The sequence below is a fragment of the Silene latifolia genome, chromosome 2 (genome assembly GCF_048544455.1).
Source record: "Silene latifolia isolate original U9 population chromosome 2, ASM4854445v1, whole genome shotgun sequence".
Taxonomy (NCBI): Eukaryota; Viridiplantae; Streptophyta; class Magnoliopsida; order Caryophyllales; family Caryophyllaceae; genus Silene; species Silene latifolia.
Window position 1 is genome coordinate 5481499 of NC_133527.1, and position 22287 is coordinate 5503785.

At 35.1% G+C, this 22287-nt stretch overlaps 4 protein-coding genes and 1 long non-coding RNA gene across 6 annotated transcripts; 2 read left to right on the top strand and 3 right to left on the bottom strand.

Annotated features, from left to right (window-relative positions):
- The first annotated feature begins 5825 nt into the window (after positions 1 to 5825).
- On the top strand, positions 5826 to 6895 carry LOC141627994 (uncharacterized). The gene is made up of 3 exons (XM_074441193.1): positions 5826 to 6244; positions 6398 to 6657; positions 6764 to 6895. Exons 1-3 carry the CDS (start codon positions 5845 to 5847, stop codon positions 6809 to 6811), a joined length of 708 nt encoding a protein of 235 aa, XP_074297294.1. The 5' UTR covers positions 5826 to 5844; the 3' UTR covers positions 6812 to 6895.
- Positions 6896 to 7614: 719 nt separating this feature from the next.
- Positions 7615 to 8880, bottom strand: LOC141627752 (F-box protein At5g07610-like). Its single transcript, XM_074440975.1, has one exon. It carries the CDS (start codon positions 8878 to 8880, stop codon positions 7615 to 7617), a length of 1266 nt encoding a protein of 421 aa, XP_074297076.1.
- A 244-nt stretch (positions 8881 to 9124) lies between these two features.
- LOC141627757 (F-box protein At5g07610-like) lies at positions 9125 to 10501 on the bottom strand. The gene has a single exon (XM_074440980.1). It carries the CDS (start codon positions 10499 to 10501, stop codon positions 9125 to 9127), a length of 1377 nt encoding a protein of 458 aa, XP_074297081.1.
- Positions 10502 to 11228: 727 nt separating this feature from the next.
- On the top strand, positions 11229 to 12823 carry LOC141628003 (uncharacterized). Of its 2 annotated transcripts, XR_012537086.1 has the most exons (4): positions 11229 to 11293; positions 11383 to 11542; positions 11666 to 11789; positions 12517 to 12823. It is a non-coding gene; the product is annotated as an uncharacterized LOC141628003 (long non-coding RNA). The 2 variants fall into 2 exon arrangements; XR_012537085.1 differs by having other exon boundaries at positions 11235 to 11542.
- Positions 12824 to 18459: 5636 nt separating this feature from the next.
- On the bottom strand, positions 18460 to 19782 carry LOC141627764 (F-box protein At5g49610-like). Its single transcript, XM_074440988.1, has one exon. It carries the CDS (start codon positions 19780 to 19782, stop codon positions 18460 to 18462), a length of 1323 nt encoding a protein of 440 aa, XP_074297089.1.
- Positions 19783 to 22287: the final 2505 nt, after the last annotated feature.

Below are 22287 nucleotides of genomic sequence, written 5' to 3' on the forward strand. Positions count from 1 at the left end.
GAAGAGAAAAATGAAATTGAAAAGAATGATGATAAGGAAGAAAAAATGAGTGAAAAAGATGAGGAAAAAGAGAAAGAGAGTGAACTAGAAAAAGAAAAAGGAACAGTGAGTGAGAAAGATGCTGAAAAAATTGATTCTCCAAATCAAAATTCAGAAAAAGAAGTCCTTCATGAGGAAGAGGCCATTCCCAACATTGAAAACATCAATGAACCCACCAATGAAGACACTGTTGCTGATGAATTTGACCCCCTTTTCACCGAAAACCCCAAAACAAAATCCCAAATCAAAATCACCGAACTGTTTGGTGATGATGATGATGATGATGATGATATTATCATTGAAACTCCCACCAAATCAAAGGCAAAATCTAAGGTGGGTATCAAACGAAAGAAGGAATCAAAACCAAGGGCGGCTAAAAAGCCGAGGTACCCACGGAAAAAGGAGGTGGTCCTTCCAACGGAAGATGATGATGTTATTGAGGATAAAATCCCTCTCAATATGTGCACTGAGTTGATGGTCACCACTCACGATGAGGCATTCAAGAACGAGGTTCTTGTTCATCTCAACTCTCTCGACCTTCCGGATGACACCCTTAAGCTATGTCAAGGAATGCTTACATGTTGCTTCCACAGTGGGAGACGATACAAGAAAAACTGGTATGATTCTTCCCCGGCTTTTGCATTCTTCAAAGCTGCTATTTTTGGTCAGGGTTGGTTTAGTCTCCTCGACAAATACTCTCCGGTTTACATGTCGGAGTTAATTCAGTTCTATGCAACATTCAAGGTTGATGTTGCATCAGGAACTCTCTCGGCATTCATAAACCAACAACCCTTTGTCTTGACCATTAACCAACTTGCCTCTTACCTTGAGGTTGAAGCCGTGGGTCTTACTACCTTTCCTAAGACCACTTGGGGTGATATTGATGAAACTATGGCTAATGAGGTTATGAGAACCCTTCGACCCGACAATGAAAATGGAACCACCAACATCTATGCCCATGAAATTCAAGCCCCCCACCGTTTCACCTTTAACCTTGTTCACAGAGCCATTTTACCAAGCAATAACAGTAGGGGACGATGTTTTCTCCTTGAGATGCTCCTTATTCACCACATTATCAAACGCCGTCCCATCAACCTTCCCCAACTAATCTTCCCCCGTATCAATGAGATTGCCCCCGACCTCCAAAAAGGGAAATTTGACAACAAAACCGTGATTCCATACGGTATGTGGTTGTCCATTGTCTTCATGAAAAGGAAGATAGTCATGAAAGGTAGCCCCGGTATTGAAAAACTCAGTGATGACATGACCATGGGTTTGCTTTCTCAAATGACTTTGGCTATCAACAATGAGAAGTTGACTCACAAGTACTTGGGTAGAGGTAAAACTGGTGCAACAGTTGGCTCAACTGTTGAAATGGGTGCTGTACTTGCTAAGTTGGACAAGCTTATGAACATGGTGTCCAAATTGGTTGTGGACAATGAGACTCTTAAGGAAGACGTTTGAGCTCAAAACTCTGAATGAAGATCTCATTGAGTGTGTGCAAGCTCTTGGTGGTCATGTGTCCTATGATGAATGAGGCATCCGTACCTACCCTTGCCCTCCTAACCTTTTGGCTCTTTGTTATTAATTCCTATGCAAATTATGGGCTGTTTCTTTTCTCTTATTTTGAACATTTGTCTTTGGTTTAATTATGTACTACTTGAACATGTTTCTGTCCTTCTCTTGATGATGTCAAGAGGGGGAAGTAGTTAAATTATGTGTTTATGTGTTAACTAACAACTCTTCGGCTAACGTTCACTGTGAATTTGTCTTAGCTATGATGATTAGATGTTCTACTTAGGCCAAGCATGTTGACCCTCATTCACCTTGATCATGTTTAATTAATGTTCTTATTATTTGGTTCAAAGACCGACTCACCATGGGCTTAGGGGGAACTTCACACATATTTAAAACTTGCCATCATCAAAGGGGGAATTTGTTAGAACACACTTGGTTGATGATGCCAAGTTTCATTATGATTTAATCGTTTGCCTCTTAGTTTAATGCTTAGCAAATTGAAGCATCCAATGATAGATCAAAGAAGTTCAAATATGATCAAGATGAAGGACAAGTCAAGCATGCCCATAGTCTAGAACAAATGTTGTAAACGAGGTAGTTCAACATATTCTTTTTACACATAAGTTATGGCAAAACCGTGCAACAGTTCCTGTGACTGTTGCACCATGGTTTCTGGTACTAACGAATGGAGAATTTTCGGGAAAATTCACAAGTGTTTGAAATTCTTTAAAAAGCTTTTCTATGTTTAAAAGGAACATTATTTCAAAACTGAAGAACAAAAAGAACAAAAGGAATATGCTTGCACAATAATTTAAAAGATGCCAATCCCATTTGTGCAAGTTGTTTTTCATGCTAAAAATAGGTCTTATGCTTTTTCCATTTGTGGCAAAATTGTGAGTTCCCATATTTTATGGGAAACACTCCTTTGCCTTGAAAAAACGCATCCACCTTGAGCCTCTCAAACCTGATTGTTCTTTTATATTTTTTAAATAAAATGCATACTACAAACTTGTGGATATTAGATTAGTGTAGTGTTAAGATCCTTCTCTTACACACTACCTCTCTCTATAAATAGCCACTTCATTTTTCATTTATTGCAAGACTTTGAAAGAGCATTCATTGTAAACACTTTGCAAATCTTTTCAGCATTAAAAGCTTTGTTCTTCAATCATTTGCAAAACCGTTTTCTGTTTTTCAAAAGTCTTCAATTGTTTTTCAAAGTCAGAAAATCTCCAAGTATCGGTTAAACTTAATCTGTTGCATAAAAGAATATGTTCAATGATTCTCGTGTTTAGGTCTTAATTGTAATCTCCATGTTCTTAAGTGAACCACCGAGATTCAATCAGAAACCGTTGAGATAGAACCTTAAGTCTTGAAACGGAGTAGCTTTGAGCAAGAGAAAGTCTTGAAGCGGAGTAGCTTTAAGAAATTGCAACCAGAGTAGGTTGGCGAATTGTTTTCATTGTAATGGTTTAGTTAAGTTTGAGTAAATTTCTAAACAAGTAATAAAATAACGGTTGGACGTAGGCTCGGAGTAGGAGCCAACCAATTTTTAAACATCGTCTTGTTTGTTTATTTACTTTCACGTTTTCTTATCATTCTTCTTTTACACGTTAAATCTCGCTCTCAGTGTTGTGCAACAGTCTCTCATACTGTTGCATAGACCTGCTGTACCGTTTGTGAACTTACAATCCATTAAGTTTCTCAAACCCGTACTTAATAGATCTTACTTGTGTTAGTCATTAACCAAGTAAAAGAGAAAATTTTTAAAAGGTACACCTAATTCACCCCCTCCCCCTCTTAGGTGTTTATCGTTCTTAACTCTTCAAATTCGTTGATTGTTAATTCAGTCGACACGAACTGGACGCTAGCAAGAATCATAAGAGGCGTTGAATACCGAGGGACTTCGATTCGTTTTGTTAATTCAGCCGCGACCTGAAGTCGTGATTAGAAGAACGAAGAATGTGTTATTTTATTTTTATTTATTTTTATTGGGCTTCGGCCATCAATTTTGTTCCTCATAATATGAACTCGGTATTTTGTAATTTTGTACACGCTGGCAAATTAATATTAATACATACTGATTTATTTATTGCAACACAAATACCATAAAATCAACAACAAAAAAGTTCGATTTTGCATTAATACGAGATGTTCAAAGATGTAACACGACTCGGATTTAGATTATCTACAAATACAGATTAGAGTACATAATGCTCAAGAAACTTTCTACAGCTTTACATTTTGATTCATAGGTCACTCCCATCTTAGCTAACATCAGCAAAAGATGTCTTTATCAATTGTCGTCCCGCATCTCTCTACCTCCAACATTCTAGAGCTTGGTTCTTTTCAGGTGTAAAAATAATCTTTCTCTGCATTGCACAAGCGCAGGAACTGAGGTGGGCCACCATTGCTGCTCGAGTCTATGAAATCTTCGATTGTTGTTGGATTAACACCAATAAGTTATAACTCGAACCTAACTGAATGTATGCTAGATTGCTAGAACCGTTGCACAGTTGGTGTCGGAGATTAAAGAATTTAATTTAATTTCTTGGGATGAATACTAACTATTAACTTCAAATAACTTGTTTAAACATCCCACTCGTAAATGACCCAACCCGTTACAGTTCCTTATAAGCTATAACCCGAAAACTTGAACTGGCTCAACCCAAAGTCGACCCGACCCGTTGGACCTATTTGCAAGATCGGGCCATTTTTCGCAATCCCGTAAATAAGTGGTAAACAACTTTAGAAACCAAATAAGATTCCCGCCATTTTTGGCAGAGTTATGTTCATCGATCATAAGACTCAAAACCCTGTAAATTCTGCTCAAGATCGGAGAATCAACCGGGTACCCGATCCATCTTGACCCGAATTCAAGCAGTTTGCAAGCCATGACGGTGCGATTTTGCTGATGACGAAAACAAAGGAATTAAGAGCTCCCCATTAAAATTCCCATAGGTCTTCGCAATGCATACTAAGTGCTCGACGAAATGTCTCAGAGAATAAGTTGAGTTACAATTTACGCGAGTTCTATAAAAAGGCGGTTGTGATGACTGATGATGATTTGTTGATCGTGATGTTGTGCTACAAAGAAAAGTTGATGGGTTTGAGGGTGAGAGACGGCGAATAGTATGCGGTGTTTGATGGTAAAGCATCCTGTTGTCTTGATATTGTCAAGTTTAAAGATGAAATACGTGGGTGATCATCCAGGAGGAGCTTTTTTCATCAATTATGATTATGGAAATGGCAATGCTAATGTTGTGTCGGTCCTGAGTGGTGAAAAGGCGAGAAGATTGATTGTCGGTCCTGAGTGGCAATGCTAATGTTGTGTCGGTCCTGAGTGATTATAAGTATCGAGTCGTGTACAATTGTGACTTTATCTACATTTTTAGCTAGGGCGTGAGAATACTCCTACCTTCTAAGGCGACAAGATTGATTGTCGAATTCTCTGTATATTCTAAGAAAAGGAAGCTTTCCAAGGGGTTTGTTTCAACTATATGGTGATGATCTTCTGTTTCGATTTAACAAAGACGGGACTGGTATGCACATTGGACACTATTGAGTATACCCAGAAGGCTCCTCATCAACTCCTTTATCTATCCGTCAAAGGATCAGTTATTCAGTTGTAAGGTAACTTTTCATCAACTTTTCGTCAAAGATGAGTGAATTAGTTGTCGGATTCAAATAGCTCAAACTTTAATTTGTTATTGATGATGTTTGTTGAAAATGAAATTATTGGATTAGTTTTCAGCAAGAATTGACATTTAATTCTTCCTTGGCATACCGCATATGTCGTGTTTTATCTTTCGTCCTAATGGCATTATTATACATCTGTCATCTGTGATAACTTTGCCTTGCAAAATAGTAGCTCGTATTTGGATACCATAAGTAGTATTAGTACTTAGTACGGTGTATAAAATTTAAGGTAAAGTTAGACAAAAATTCCATCTTTTAACTCTCCATTTCAAGGCATACAATCCCCGACCATGTCAAACGTAAATTACCAAGTTGTTGATCTTCTACCACTTCTTCTCATTAACACATTCCTTATATATATAATCTGACCCCAACACCATTAATAATCTAGCTACAATACGAGGTTAATTCCTTAGTTTAAACCAACAACAAATACTTAGCATCTGTTTTTCTATAAATCCTCTTAACAATTCTGGGTTACTACTTTTATACTTGCAAATCTCTCCTGCACTTTATTTGAATCTTACCTTACAATTACAAATTACTACTTGTAAATCTCTCCTGATGAATATTGTCATACTTTTTCTAATGTTAATGGCACCCGATGTGTTGTCCTCTAGAATAGAACCGTTAGAGGTGGTTAACGATATATATGAATTCGAAAGACGAAGAGATGAAGTGGAAGAAAGTTTTTATGAATGCGATGAAAATTGGAGTATTTCGGCGCCTGCATGTATGTCGTCGACAATGGGCAAACAAGATGACAGAAACGATCTGCAATCACAAATTGCAGAATTAAGTCCGATAGTTGATAAATTATACCTAAAATATGAGGATGGGGATATTCCGGTGGGTTACAGGTTCAAGCCAACTGATGGACAGTTGTTAGTTTACCTTAATCGTAAAGCAGAGTCTGAAGCACTCCCGAACACAGAAATAGAGGACATTGATGCACATACGTTCTTTACGAAACATCCTAAGGAATTGGGTATGATTTTGGTTTGTTTTCCAATATACTAGTTAAACTCCAACTCTTACTCCAATTGTTAAATTCTCAGTAGGAAAGGTTTCCTCTATCATTTGTTGGCTAAATTCTTATGTTATCACCACTAATTTATGTATTGTTTCGATTTTGTTGTAGTGACAGATATATGCGACAGAAGAGAGTGGTATTTCTACGTACAACACGATGATGAAGAGTTGTATAACAACGTAAAAAAAGAAATGATTTATGATAAATTGCCATGCTTTTGGAGTATGGAGGAACGATACAACATACATGACGAGGATATAATTGATAATGTAATTGGTTACAAAACCGTGTTCAGGTTCTTTCGAAAGACAAAGAAGACATTTTGGAAACTGGAGGAATTTCGTTCTAATTACGAGTTTGATAAAACTGTAAGCCCCCATATTTTTTACCTTCTTCGTTTCCATTATTGATACTCAAATATATTATACGCCTCCATTAGGGTACATTACTAATACGACATTGGTGTTATTGCAGAGCACGAACTGGACGCTAGCAAGAATCATAAGAGGCACTGAATACTGAGGGACTTCAATTCGTTGATTGTTAATTCATTCGACACGAACTGGACGCTAGCAAGAATCATAAGAGGCGTTGAATACCGAGGGACCTCGATTCGTTTTGTTAATTCAGCCGCGACCTGAAGTCGTGATTAGAAGAACAAAGGATGATGTTTGTCGAAAATGAAATTGTTGGATTAGTTTTCAGCAACAATTGACATTGCAACTTAAGCTTATTTAATTCTTCCTTGGCATATGCCGTGTTTTATCTTTCGTCCTAATGGCATTATTATACATCTGTCATAACTGTGCCTTGAAAAATAGCTTGTATTTGGCTCCACGGGAGCTGTAAATTGGTAATTTTTCCTTTTGCTATTACTCGGGCCATAAAGCCAGAGTACTTTTCCTAATACTCCGTACTTCTTACCGTTTAAGCTGATAAATGATTAGTGTGCATGTGTTTGGAGAGGTCCTTCGAGTCTCGCGAACTAAGTCAGCCTAGTCTTCGAGAGACAGTACCTTCCCCTTGACTAATGTGCTCCTCGAGACTTTGATTATAATTTACAGGATGAATTTTATTGAATGAATTGTGACTGATCTAGTTGCCATTGTTTAGATTTCGGAATAGCTTATGGGAGAAAGCTAGTTTTATTGAATTGTGGACGATTGTGCAATACCGAGTGTACACAAAATACTGTCACAAAGTTATCTAAGGAACGGTCTTAGACGTGGGACAAAATAAAGCAATGTAAACAACGGTTATTAAGATGCGAATAATAATGACTTGAAGTTTAGCAACTATTATCACTAGACTCTAACTGTAAGGCATTACACAAGCGCAGGAACTGAGGTGGGCCACCATTGATGCTCGAGTCTTAAAAGATTCCGCCCATAATCAGGCAAACTTAATGAAGATGTTATGAAGCCTGTTCGCGTGTCACACAGAAATAACTGCTCTTCTTCGGCAAGATATATATAAATCAGCTTGTCATTGTATGGGTGTACTACAACATTCGCGTAGTAAATCTTGCCTTCAAACGGGGTGTTATCGGGCAATTCAATACTATTCTTAGTGCCTTTGCACAAGCCTTGGAAAGTCGTCTCCCACACGGGAGGTGTTTGATTCAGGTCTAACTTCCACACTTCCATCTCTATTTTAATAGTTGTTCCTTCTTTTCTGTATTTTAAGTAAGGTAGATGCTGTCTCTCAGGAGTATGCACGAGTAACAATTGTCCGGAGGATTCGTGCAGATACCCAAGTTCGGGTAGGGGCGGCATAAGTCTAGCCTCAAGGGTCGTGTCACAAGCGTCATTCACATCAAACGGGTCCAACGCCATCAAACATAACCCACATTTAATGTAGATGATGCCATTACAAACAACAATCTCCGGTTCTGCAGTAGTCATCATGAGTGGTCCAGCCTCCTTGGGGATCCTAAGTTCAATTTCCTTCCATTCACCAATCTCCGAACAATAAACCACCAAATCAAATATGTCTTCAGACTCCTGACGACAAACCTCCACAACTCTAAACTTATAATGTTGAGTGTGGTTATAAGGTGGTTGGCATATCAAAACAGTATCTGTTATCAGGTACTGTTGATCATATGGTGGCAGCGCAACCCATCGCTTGGTTAATGGATTGATAATGTAATAATCTCGGCCTGTTTCATCACAGGTACCGCGCTGATAACATAACATCAAGTCCTTGAATGTGGCCGTTGCAATGAAATTGTTATTAGGTAAGAATTCCAAAGACAATTTTGGCGACCCAAATCTGGCTTCTGTGATGAATTGTTGTTCATCACAGGACCGCGCGGTAACAAAGGTCAACGATGGCTCATCATCTTCATGATCGCAACCGGAGCCCTTCATAAGCGTGGTGGTTTTCTTCTTATGGTTGGCAAATAGGTACGGAAAGTTGGGATCGGAGATTAAAGAATACCAACGCTTGTTCACCGGACTGCATACTAGTACCGTTTTACAATTGGAAAGTCTAACTAGGATTTGAGTAAGCATATCGTCATCTAAATCTTCGATTGTTGTTGAATTAACACAATGGTTAATCTTCGGCGTTTTTAGAGGCGTAGCCATGATTTTTTCACTAGCTAAATTACACGAGTTGTATATGTAAAGACGTAAAGTTGATTTACTCTGCCTTTTATATTATTTACTAATACAATCCTATTCCAAAAACAACTATAGTCCTTGTTTATGGCAAAAAATATTTCCTAATTTGTATACTCCGTATATAGCAATGACCCATCGTTTCCATGTTCCTCTTTCGTTTCTTCGGTACATTTTTTTTTTGGTATTAAAGAGGGGCTAACCCCGAAAGTTATGTAGCTGTTACACATTGAACAAGTGCAGGAACTGGGGTGGGCCACCATTGCTGCTCGAGTCTATGAAATGTCGACACATTATGGTTATGGGGCAAACTTTGTATAGGCGTTATGCTTCCTATTTGCGTGTCGCACAAAATAAACTGTCCTTTAAGTTCAAGATACATATAGATCAGCTTGTCATTGTATGGATGTACCCCAATGTGCGTGGCGTAAATGCGACCTTCAGATCTGAAGTAACGGGGCGTGCCAATACTATCCAAAGTGCCTGTGCACAAGCCTTGGAATGTCATCTCCCACACGAGAGGTGCTTGATTCGGTTCCAACTTCCACACTACCATCTCCAATTCAATACAAATAGTTGTTCCATCTTTTCGGTAACTTAAGCCGCCTTGACTATTAGGAGTATGCACGACTAACAATTGTCTCGAGGATTCTAGCAAATACCCAAAATCAGGTAGTGGTGGCATAACTAGTGCCTCAAGGGTCGTGTTACAAGCGTCATTCACATCAAACGGGTCCAATGCCACCAAACGTAACTCACTTTTAAAGTAAATGATACCATTAGAAACAACAATCGCGGGTTTACTCACTGGGAATGGTCCAACCTCCTTAGGGATCCTAAGGTCAATTACCTTCCATTCACCAATCTCCGAACAATAAACGACCAATTTGAATGTGTATAATAAGGTGGTTGGCATATCAAAGAAGTCGTTATCCATTTCCGAAGGCTCTTGACTGTGAACAATAGGTGGATCACAAACCTCCACAATTCTAAACTTATAATCTTGATTGTGGTTATAATATGGTGGTTGGCATATCAAAGTCGTCGTTGTCGGTGTCAGTTGATGCTTATCAACAGGGTATGGTGGCAGAGCAACCCATTGCTTGGTTAATGGATTGGTAATGTAATAAATGCGGCCGCCTTTTTTATAGGTCTCGTAGGAGCATAACACCAAGTCCTTGAATGTGGCCAATGTAGTGAAAGAATTACCAGGCAGGAATTTCAGCGACAATGGAGACTGAAATATAAATTTAGTCTTTTTATCGAGTTTGCGATAATATTGGAATTGGATAAATCTATGTACAATGGTCGTAACGAAGGTCCACGGTGGCTCATCATATTCATGATCGAAACCCAAGCCGTCATTCAAAAGGGTAGTGGTTTTCTTCTTGTGGTTGACGAACTGGACCGGAAAGTTGGGGTCCGAGATTAAAGAACACCAACGCTTGTTCACAGGACTGCATGCTACTACCGTTTTAGAATTGGGAAGTCTAAATAGTATTTGAGTTAGCATATGATCATCAAGATCTTCCATTGTTGTTGAATTAACACCATAGTTAATCTTTGGTGTTTTTAGAGGCGTAGCCATGATTTTTTTTCACTAGGTAAATAAATTTGATTTACAAGTAGTCAAATCAATACATACATACAATACTATATATTAAATCCATAAACCAAGGGATTTCGATATAATTAAAGAAAGTTATACAAATTAATTATACTATATAGTTTTAAATCAATAGCACCATGTGATGGACCCGATTAAAGGATCTCAATGCAAATATTATATAGTTTGGGTTAAAATTAAATTATATATAAGCTTGGTAATTTTTCTAAACATGGTCAATTTTCTTAAAATAAAATAATTAATTAAGATGGTCAATTTCCTTAAAATAAAATAATTAATTAAGATGGTCAATTTCTAGAAGACTAAAAGAAAGAAATGCCTGATAATTTTCCTAAATATTTATAGAAGACTAGAAGATGGTCAATTTCCTTAAAATAAAATAATCAATATCTATCTATCTATATTAATAAAGGAAGCTTTTTTCGAGCGTTTATAGAGAGTCCAACTTCTACGAATCACTTCCCAGCAATAAATAAATAAATAAATAAGAAGTTTTACAATATCTACTAACAGTAGCAATATGAGTTTTACAATACCTCAAACATGTAAATGCTAAAATTAAAAAAATAAGAAGTTAATCGTTAGATAAGAGTAGTAGTTTGATTGTGATTGAAACTCTACATAGCTTAATGCCTATTTATACTTAATTGTTTCATAGAACATTATTAACTTAGATTTTTTTTACTTTCTATTGTGGCTATCGCCATGCGTGATTTACATTATTTTTCATGCTATTGAATGTGGCATTGCGTAGTAAGAGTAGTAGTTAACGTAGTATGTCCCAAATTTTTAAGTGTTTTTTATTTGGTGTTCTTTAATCTAATCGTGCAAATTATTTGCAGGGTTGCAAGTTAAACCTAACAGCAATAGCACTCCATGCACGTAACGTGGAATACAATCAAAAGTGATCACGATTCGAATAAGGGAGCCTAAGAGGACAGCATTGATCTTCGCGTCAGGGAAATTGGTATGTACCGGAGGCTAACTCGAAGCTAGCTGCACGTAAGTTTGCTAGAATAATTCAAAAGTTGCGATTTGCGGCAAATTTTATTAATTTCAAGATTTAGAATATAGCAGGTTCGTGTGACGTGAAATTCTCTATTAAATTGGAACTGCTTATGGCAGGTCAGGGTGACTACGTGATTTATGTACCGGAAGTAATTCCCGGGACGATGATTTAACGAATGATGAAACGAAGATTGTGCTACTTATATTCGTTTCTGGGAAGATTGTGCTTAAAGGTGCTAAGGTGAGGGAAGAGATTTATGATGGCTTCGCGAATATTTTTCCGGTCTTGAATCAGTTCAAGAAGAAGTTGCGATGATTTGTTTCGAAAGAACGAAGTTCTATATCTATCTATATTATTAAAGGAAGCTTTTTTCGAGCGATTACAGAGAGTCCAACTTTTGCAAAATATTAGAGTCTCCAACTTTATAAAAATTGTTAATAAAAAATAATGAAAATACTTAAAAAGATAAAAACAAATGGAAAAGATGTAATCCACACGTACCCTATTACTTCTATAATATAACTGCACAACCATATTAGAGTTTGGGTAGGATTAATATCCTATATTCTCCTCGATTGATATCACCAAGCTGGAAACAAAGACTACACAAAATCAAACATCCTGACTATATATATAAATGGCTATATATTACCTTCCTCCTCCATCATAAAGTGTGAATTTTTGCACGTCCCTTTTTTTTGCTTTTTAGTTATGTAGATAATATTTCAATCTTGACTTATTTGTTGTAGTTAATGTGGGGTTGCAACCTTATTACATTTGAACTGTTTTCGTTTGATTTTATTACGTGTTTCATTTTCAATATTTACGTAATTTTTATGTTTATATTGTCTATTGCATAGTTTGATCATTGACCTATAGTTGTATCATGTTTTATATGTCACTTTTATCGACTTTAATTTTATTTTATAAATAATTTTTTAATGAGTCGTCTTTGTTATATATGTAGGTATAGGTATTGACACGAATTGAAGGGAATGAAAGGGAGCAAATTTACGTAATACTCATCAAGTTCTCAAGTGCAACTTCCTAATCTTGACCTTCTCCTAATTTTAATGCGAGTTCCTCTCCCAATCCTAAGAGTATTGACCCATAAAAGTAAAGGAAAATGCCATAGGCTCCTAAAGAGCTAAGCGTATGTATATATATTATGTAGGAGACTTAAAAGTTTTGACCAATTATTTTTTTAGGTTACTGATCATCAACTATTATGTGGATAAAAGATCCGTGATCGTATTTTACTATAAATTTGTGTAAAACCGTCTTACACAATTATTTTTAATATATAAATATATATAAACCTTTCTCATACTTGCAATCACAATTATTTGATAAAATAAGTTATCACGGTGCATAGTATATTACTCCATTCGTTCAGAACATTTGTTTATTTTTGGTTTTAGCACAAAGATAAAGAAAAGAGTGGAGGGTCAATCATTTGATGACAAATAGACCAAATTGAGTGTGGAGATCAAATTGTTCATTAAAAGCATTCTCAAAATAGAAAGGTAAATAAATGACCGAGATACCCTAAAATGGAATAGGTAAACAAATGACAGAGATAAAGAGAGTAATAGGTTCATTATCTCTTTCTCGCCGATTTATATGTTTATGCATTTTGTTTTGTTGTTCACCGGGTTTAATTGTGACTAAATTGTTCGATGGACTTACTACATACAAAACGATTGACAAAGAGTAGGAAAGTAATGTATGTGAACTTCACTTTTGTGATGGTTATTGTGCATATGATATCTAAAGTTACAAATTTCATTTGAGACAAAGTTTCTCGGATAGTTTGGTGTCATTGTTCTTCCTAACTCAGTTTTTTGTATGACCGTAAATTAGAAAGCATAATCACTACCTAGCTAGACTATAAGGACAAGGAATGCATTGACGTCATTACTATGAAGGGAACATATCAAAATTTCTGTAACATGTAGTTGTTCAGTTAGACTTGAATTAGGATAGTTTTTATGTTTTTCATTTGTATTTAAGGGGTTGATATTTTTTTTTTTACAAATACGGAGAACTAAAAACATCTAGACTAAAACTCTTTGGGAAGTTTTATCCTACTATTTCAATAATGAATCAAACTCCAAGTTTAAAGTTAACTTATATCCACAAGTTCAATCCCCTATAAAAAGAGTCTCATCTAAAACCATTTTACATGTAAAATTAAGTGTGTGTTTGGCCTAGCTTATAAAAATGTTTTTAGACTTAAAAACACTTTTTGGCCAAACACAACATTTTTTAAAAGTTAAACAAAAATTTCTCAAAAACTAAAAATCCACATTTTTGCCCATAGAAACAGAAGTAACAATTTGATGTTTCTGCTTTTAAAAAACAGTTTTAGAAAATTAAGCTCGAAAAACAAAAACTCATTTTTGAGGTGCAGGGCCAAACATGCTCTAAGTAGTAAAACTTATTACGAGTAGTTACTTTAGGGATTTTAAAGTCAGTTAATTAGTGGTTTTATACTAATACTTGTGTAAAACCGTCTTATACAAGTATTATTATTGATTATATAAAATCATATACTTTAGAATCCTACAGGTAGGCCCGTGCATCGCACGGGCATTAAATCTAGTATATATATAAAAGAGGCTTTTTTCAGGCAATTCTAGAGACTCCAAGTTTTTTGAAACACTTTAATTAAAATAATAATATTAGTCTTATAAAAAAAAACAGAATTTGTAAATATTAATCTTAATCTAAGAAGATAAACTACATGTATTAAATAATATTATCATGATATAACTAATTGATCCCAACCTAAAGTCTAACACTTCTAAAAGACTAGATGTATCCGTATGCATAGTTTAGGTGAGTATATTAACTAATAATTTGTTCCATATAAGAATTACATGCATGCACCTTAGTTTCCCATCAAAAAAAATTTCTCTTTGAATTGTTGTTGATTATTGAATGATTTTCAAGTTCATTATTGTTGCTTTCATATAGTACTGCATCACATTAGTTTCATCATTAATTACGTAATAAGTGGTGGTATTACTAACTTTAGAATTGAGAGCTAATTGATTCGTATTATGTTCTATCTGCAGGTTGTAGAGCTATATATCGACGAAACGTCAAGGATGAGACTTAATAAGGTAACAAATTCAAATTTTTTTTCTTATGTAGTTTTCCTTATAGTGATACAGATTGTATCTCATGTAATTGTTTTATTTTTTTTATTGATAAAAGATTAAGATTAAAATTGTTGGTACAGGTTGTTTCGCAAGATGTACCTAGAAGATGTTTATGGGTAGGTTTTCTATGAATGTATATAGTCATCTTAACCCTACCTATTTTCTTATGAACAACGCAGTGGTTCATCGGTTTTGGGTTTATTTTCCTTATCCATTCCTAATTTTTTAGGTACTACAATATGATTATTATTGCTTTGAATATGAGATAGTGTCCTCATTTTTCTCACTTCTTGATGATCTTTCGGTACAACGGCAATGTATGAACTCGAATAATTGTAGTATTTAGTTTGGAAATACGATTTTTGTTACAACACAATGTTTTGTCTCATAAGCTTTGATCTATGTCTAATACGGAATATATGTAACAAACCGATTCTATTCGGGAGTACTTACATCTAATAAAGGTACAATAAAAACCGAACCTTGACACCATTATACACGAAGCTTTACTCCATCACCTACAGTTAAGAGTTACACCAAGATATTACCAAATCTTATACACACCGACCCACATAATCAATCTGACCTTGGAATAAACTTTAACCAGGATGAGGAGACTAACAAAGTTTTATACGTGTTTCAATATTTGCGGAGTATATAATTCTGCCAAAAAAATTGCTATACAAATAATGCATGCTCTATCAGATTTTTACTAAACAAACGCCATTAGTTTAGAATGTCAACGCTCAAAATCATCATTAGTAGCATGAATTTGTGGGATTTTGTATCAAAAAGACTTTTGATGAGAGGTTAAAGCAATATATCATTTTAAGAATATGAATATCATTAAGTTTCAATACACGAACGAAGTACTCCCTCTGTCCCGCTCATTAGTTGTCCTTTTTTATTTTGGGGTGTCTCAGTCATTTGTTGTCCTTTCTATTTTAAGAATGAACTTGATGAGTAATTTGATCATTCTCATTCAAGTTGTTCCACATGTTATTTAGTTATTGGCCTATTTCTCTTTCCTTGGTCTTTGTGCCAAAACGAAAGGACAACAATTGATCGGGACGGAGGGAGTATCATATTAGGATATTTAGGGTTCGCTAAATTAAGGTTAAATATATTAATTATGGTGAAAGTTATTTTACTTCTCATATTTTGAGGAATGGAGTTTAAATATCGGGGGATAGAGAGTTATGGGATTTTAAGAAATTTGAATTTGAATGAATTTAGAATCCATAAATATGACATTCTATTCCAAAATACCCAAAACCAAACATTGGAATATATCAAGTTCATTCCAATCCATCCAACGTAAATTGTTCCCTCAACGGTAATAGGTGTTTCAAGGAATTGAAAACATTCATGAATCTAATAAATATTTTATTAGATCTAGCCAGCTAATCAATATAGTCCTACTCTTCGTCATCTAAACTCGAAATCGTACTATCACCATTCTACATTCTACATTCTACATTAATAATAGCGTACATAAATAATGCACTGAAATCCATTAAAAGCGAAATGAATGTTATTAGTAGGGGGAAGATAATAAAGAAGATTTTATTAACAAAATTTGAATTTAGCAACAATAAATACAAGTCCCTACGTCTTTATATTACTTTGTCCCTAAGTATACATGACCGATAAGTCTTTTAAGACCCGGTTATTACAATTTAATATTCAACTGGGTTTTTTATAACAAGATAATAAACAATCGTTATTCTTTCACCAGTTGCAGACTAAGTGGAATTCATGGATATAATGAATAATACACGTGAATAACACTTTAATTAAAATAATAATATTAGTCTTATAAAAAAACAGAATTTGTAAATATTAATCTTAATCTAAAAAGATAAGTACCATATTAATAAATACCAAAAATAAATCTTAACTTTAAAAGATAACATAAAAGATAATATATACAATGTAGACTAAACTTATTTTCAAAGTCATTAATTACTTTACGATATCAAATTTTACCGTTCTCACATTCAAGAACTTACATATTCTATCACTTCAGTTAAAAATAAAACATTATTTAAAAACCGTGCAACGCACGGGCACAAAATCTAGTTAATTAGTATAAACATGCACACTTATGGTATTAATTATTATCATGATAAAATTATATATTAAATTTAAAATATATATACAATTAATTTTATTAAACAATATTATAGTTTGTTAGATGTATAGAGATGTTATTTTTTTAACATACAAAAATATAATAAGTAGGTTATAAATAATTCAAGTTAGATTCCATAATATATAATATTGCATAATTCTTTCGTATTTAATGTATATATGTAATATATTTATATAAATATATAATCCTCTTAAAATTGCATGCATAAGTAGTAAAAGTAATTTCGTCAGTATAGAAAAGAATTATGGTAACATTGGATATAGTTATATGATAGTAATCACTCATTTGAATAGTAAAAGTAACAATATTATCAGCGAGATTAGTGAGAGGAGTAGAAACAACAACAAGAGTAGTGAAATAATCAATATTAATGCAGCAATAGTGAAAGTAACAATATTACGGCGGGAGTAGTGAAATTATCAAATGCGGCAGTAGTGACAGTAACAATAATTACGGCGGGTGTAGTGAAAGTAACAATGATTACGGGCAAGTAGTGAAATGATATTACTATTGTTTCATTAATAAGAGTAAAATATTAATAGCGGGAGGAGTGAATTTGTATCAAAATTTATTTCATCGTAATTTTAGGATATGTTATAAAAAATATATTAATGATAAATTTATGAGTTATGCAACTTTAAATATTTTTATTTAATAAAAAAAAAATAATGGTAAGTAGAAGTAGCCCAGGCGAGGTCGGGCACCAATGCTAGTACAATCCTATTCCAAAAACAAGTCTAGTCCATTAGGGTAGAATCAAATTAGAGTACGAAAATATTTCGTATTCTGTTTTGCTATGGCAACTACCCATCGTTTCCCTTTTCCTCCATGATTTTTTTTATCCTTTACCGTATTATGAAATAATGGCAATAAGTCGTTACTGGTTGGTACCGAATCTCGGCGCCACCATAATTAAAGAAAAAATAAAATAAAAATAAAATAAAATGTTAGCTTTCGATTTTGTGCCAAAATTTTAAGGTAGCAATGTCATTCATATGTATTCTTATTTATTCAATTCAATTAAAATTAAACATTAGAGACTTCGTATTTTCGGAGTTAGACCAATTTATTGTCTACACATAAAAAAGTATGTGTTCCTTTACTCAGTTTTACAAGTTTTTAAACGTAATAGGTCTCAGGAGGACCGCATTTATTTCTGTCTTCCCCTGATATATGTGATGTGATGTACCATGGTTAGCCGACTATGAGTTAGAAAGAAAATTGGAGTGTCAGTCTTTAAATCAGTGATCTAATAACCTCTATTGTTGCGACTAATTATGTTTAATTTATAAGAAAGACGAAAAGCATATATATTTGAATAACCTCCATTGTTCCGATTAATTATGTTTAATTTACAAGAAGAAAGTTTATCGACAATCTAAGTAAACAAACATATATTACGCGCAAATGAGTTGTCACATAGCTTCAAGGTTAGCATTTTCAATTCAACTCCCCTCTTATGTGTAAACGGATCTTATTTCTCATAAGAGACGACCTTAGACGTGAGACGTACAATTACAAAATAAAGCAATGTAGACAATCTTGATTAATATGCCAATAATAATCAGTCGAACTTTAGCAACTATCATCACCAGACTTCAATTGTAGCTGTGGCAAGTTCTGCTTTAGTGTGAGGCATTGCATGCACAAGTGCAGGAACTGAGGTGGGCCACCATTGGAGTTCGAGTCTCTCAAATCTCGACACATAATCGTAAGGCAAGCTTTTCAAAGGCGTTATACATCTTGTTCCTGTGTCACACAAAACCAACCGTTGTTCGCTAGTAAGATGCATATAAATCAGCTTGTCATTGTACGGATGTACCCCAATGTCACTAGCGTAAATAATGTAGTGAGTTAACGGTGGCAATTTACTATACCAACTCCCTTTACACAAGCCTTGGAAACTCATCTCCCACTCGAGAGGTGCTTGATTCGGGTCCAACTTCCACACAACCATCTGCAATTCCATATCCCTACCATGTTTTTTGCCCCCCATGTACCAAGGTAGGCCCTCTCGGGACCCACCACTGAGCACGACTAACAACTGTCCTGAGGATTCTTGTAAATACCCAAACCTAGGTAGTCGTGGCATAGCTCGCGCCTCAAGGGTCGTGCCAGAAGAGGCATTCACATCAAACGGGTCCAATGCCACCAAACATAACCCACTTTTAAAATAGATGATGCCGTTACAAACAATAAACATGTTAAAGCATACATCACGTTCTTTGTCCCAGTACTCCTCGAGTGGTCCCGCTTCCATGGGGATCCTAAGGTTAATTACCTTCCATTCACCAATCTCCGAACAATAAACGACCAAATCAAACTTGTGTAACTTAAATTGGCATGGAGGATGACGCACCAACACAACTCTAAACTTATAATCTCGAGTGTGGTTATAAGTTAATTCACATATCAAAATAGGCCTCTTTATCCACTTCTGTTGACGCTTATCAAGAGGGCACGATGGCAGAGCAACCCATTGCTTAGTTAACGGATTGGCAATGTAATAAACTCGGCTACCTACTTGATCACTAGTGCATAACATCAAGTCCTTGAATGTGGCAGTTGTAGTGGGATTATTACAAGGTAGGAATTCCAACGACAATTTTGACGACCCTAATTTGAATTCTGTGATCAATATTTGTTCACTGGACCGTATGGTTGCAATGAAGGTCCACGGCAAGTCCTTCAAGTAGGTGGTTGTACGCTTCTTGTGATTGGTGAACTGGACCGGGAAGTTGGGATCGGAGATTAAAGAACACCAACGCTTGTTTACGAGACTGCATGCTAGTACCGTTGCACATGACGGAAGTCTAAGTAGTATTTGAGTAAGCATGTAGTCATCTAGATCTTCCATTGTTGTTGAATTACCACCATGGTTGATCTTTTGCGTTTTTTGAGGCCTAGCCATGATTTTTATCCAAGTAAAAATAATGTGAATTTGATTTATTTATTTGGCCTTTTATTTTAGGAGTAAACTTAGAGAAAGAATTTACTGTACAAATACAATCCTATGCCAAAAAATTCTTGTCCTTGTTTATGGCGACTAGTCGACTACCCATCGTTTAGGTCATGAAAATATTTCTTATTATATTATGAATCAAATTAGATACGGAGTATATGAAAATACTCCCTCCGTCCCGGTCATTTGTTGTCCTTTGGTTTTGGCACAAAGACCAAGGAAAGGGGAGGGAGCCAATTGCTAATTGACAAGTGGAATAAATTGAGTGCAAATGATCAAATTACTCATCAAATTTATTCTTAAAATAGAAAGGACAACAAATGACTGAGACACCCCAAAATGGAAAAGGACAACAAATGACCGGGACGGAGGGAGTATTTCATATTCTGTATTTATGGCAACTACCCATCGTTTCCATGTTCCTCCTTGTTTTTTTAGCTTCATTATAGAGATATTCTCTCATGTACCCCTAAGCTTTTTCGTTTTCTATGGTGTGCCCCTTATTTTTCGCAAAAAAACTTTGACCGACAATAATTCTCTATTACGAGTTTAGAAAACAGTAATTTTTTTTCCAAACCAATTATCTCGTCACAACATATTTGGGATTAATATAATCTGCTTTTCTAATCTATAGATAAAACATGTCATTTATAATCTGCTTTTGCAATCTACTTATGTTGAAATTAATCCACTGTTTTCCAAACATGACACTCATACAATATTCGTGGTGGCGCCGATGAAGGATCTGAATCAAAGACCCATTGTATCAAATTTCTTCAAATTTGAACTATAATTTCAATCCAAAACAGGTATTTGATTCACAAATTTAAAACATACCTAAGCTACAACTTTGTACGGATACTAAACTAGGTATTTATAATACTAATACTTTATTGATAGTTTTAGTTACTTACAAAATAAATATTAAATTCAAAACATTTTTCTAAAAAGAAAAAAAAAACTTATGCCAGGCCAACCCACGATCACGCACGACAGAGGCCCATGGGCTAACACGACACCACATGGCGACATGCACTGCCACGGCTCAAGATCGACTCAATATTGACCCGCCACCTGTGCTTAGGCCTTGTCTCTTAATGAGCCATACACGAGGGACTGGCACATGGCCCAGCCCAGCATGTTGTGATGCCACCTCTATTATTGGGTTATGGGCTAGGTTGCACCAAAACGGACACGGACACGGACACGGATACAGACACGACACGGACACGTGACATGACATCCCATGAAATTTAGGACACGGGACACGTTATTTAAATTTAATAAAATATTATTTTATAGTTATATATGTGTGATTTTATTTTTGAAAAATTATCTGATATTAAATTTAAATAAGTGAAGGTAAAATTTGAGGTTAATTATATATAACTCATTCTCATTTACAAAACCAAAATTCAACTTATAATCAGTCTGTTTCAAAATCTCATTACTCGTCTACAGAATATCATTTGCCCCAATTAAACTTATTTTCCCACCAAATTTAACCATATAATAATCCAAGCTATTTAACTTAAATTCATCTTGATTACGTTTGAAGGTGTGTCCAAATACCATGGACACGGCTCAAAATACCATGGACACGTGCCCAAATAAAAGATGAAAGTTAGACACGGCTATAGAGGTGTCCGACACGTTTTGACGCGTGTCCGACGAGTGTCGTGTCCGACATGGGTGTTCGACACGGGAACACCGATTAGGAGGAGTGTCCGTGCAACCTAGGTAATGGGTTTATTTAGATGGTAATTTTGTAGAAGGTCAGATGTGTGGTGGTGCGAGCCTGCAAGGTAGTTGTAGAAGAGCAAATGTGTGAATTGTGATGGTGTGCAATAGTGGTGCTTAAGATCAGTGGCGGTGTGAGGTTGGTGGTGGCATGGTGATGGTGAAGGGTAGGTAGGGAAATAAAAGAGAGGGGATGGATGGGGCTATATGCCTATCAATACTATATATTAATTCCAGAAACCAAGGGACTTCAATGTAATTAAAGAAATCTATACAAATTAATTATACTATATAGTTTTAAATCAATAGCACCGTGTGATGGACCTGATAGAGGGATCTCAATGTAAATATTATATAGTTTTGGTTAAAAGTATAATATAAAGATGCCTTGATGAAGAATATTTATGGAAATTACATTAAGTTAAAGTAATTAAATTTAGAAAACACAAGAATATAGTGATTTTCCTTAAAATTAACATGCCTCACTTATGGAATTAATTAGTATCATCATAGAATACATTAAATTAACGAAATTACTTTTTCACATACGGACTTTTCTCTTTTACATACATTTTTTCATAAATTTTCCATATCATACCCTTTTTTCTAAATTTAATAAAATTAACTCTTAACTATACATTTTTCCCTAAAATCGAATATAATTACTCTAAAAATTTGAACAACGAATTATAAATCTCTAATTAGTGAAACAAT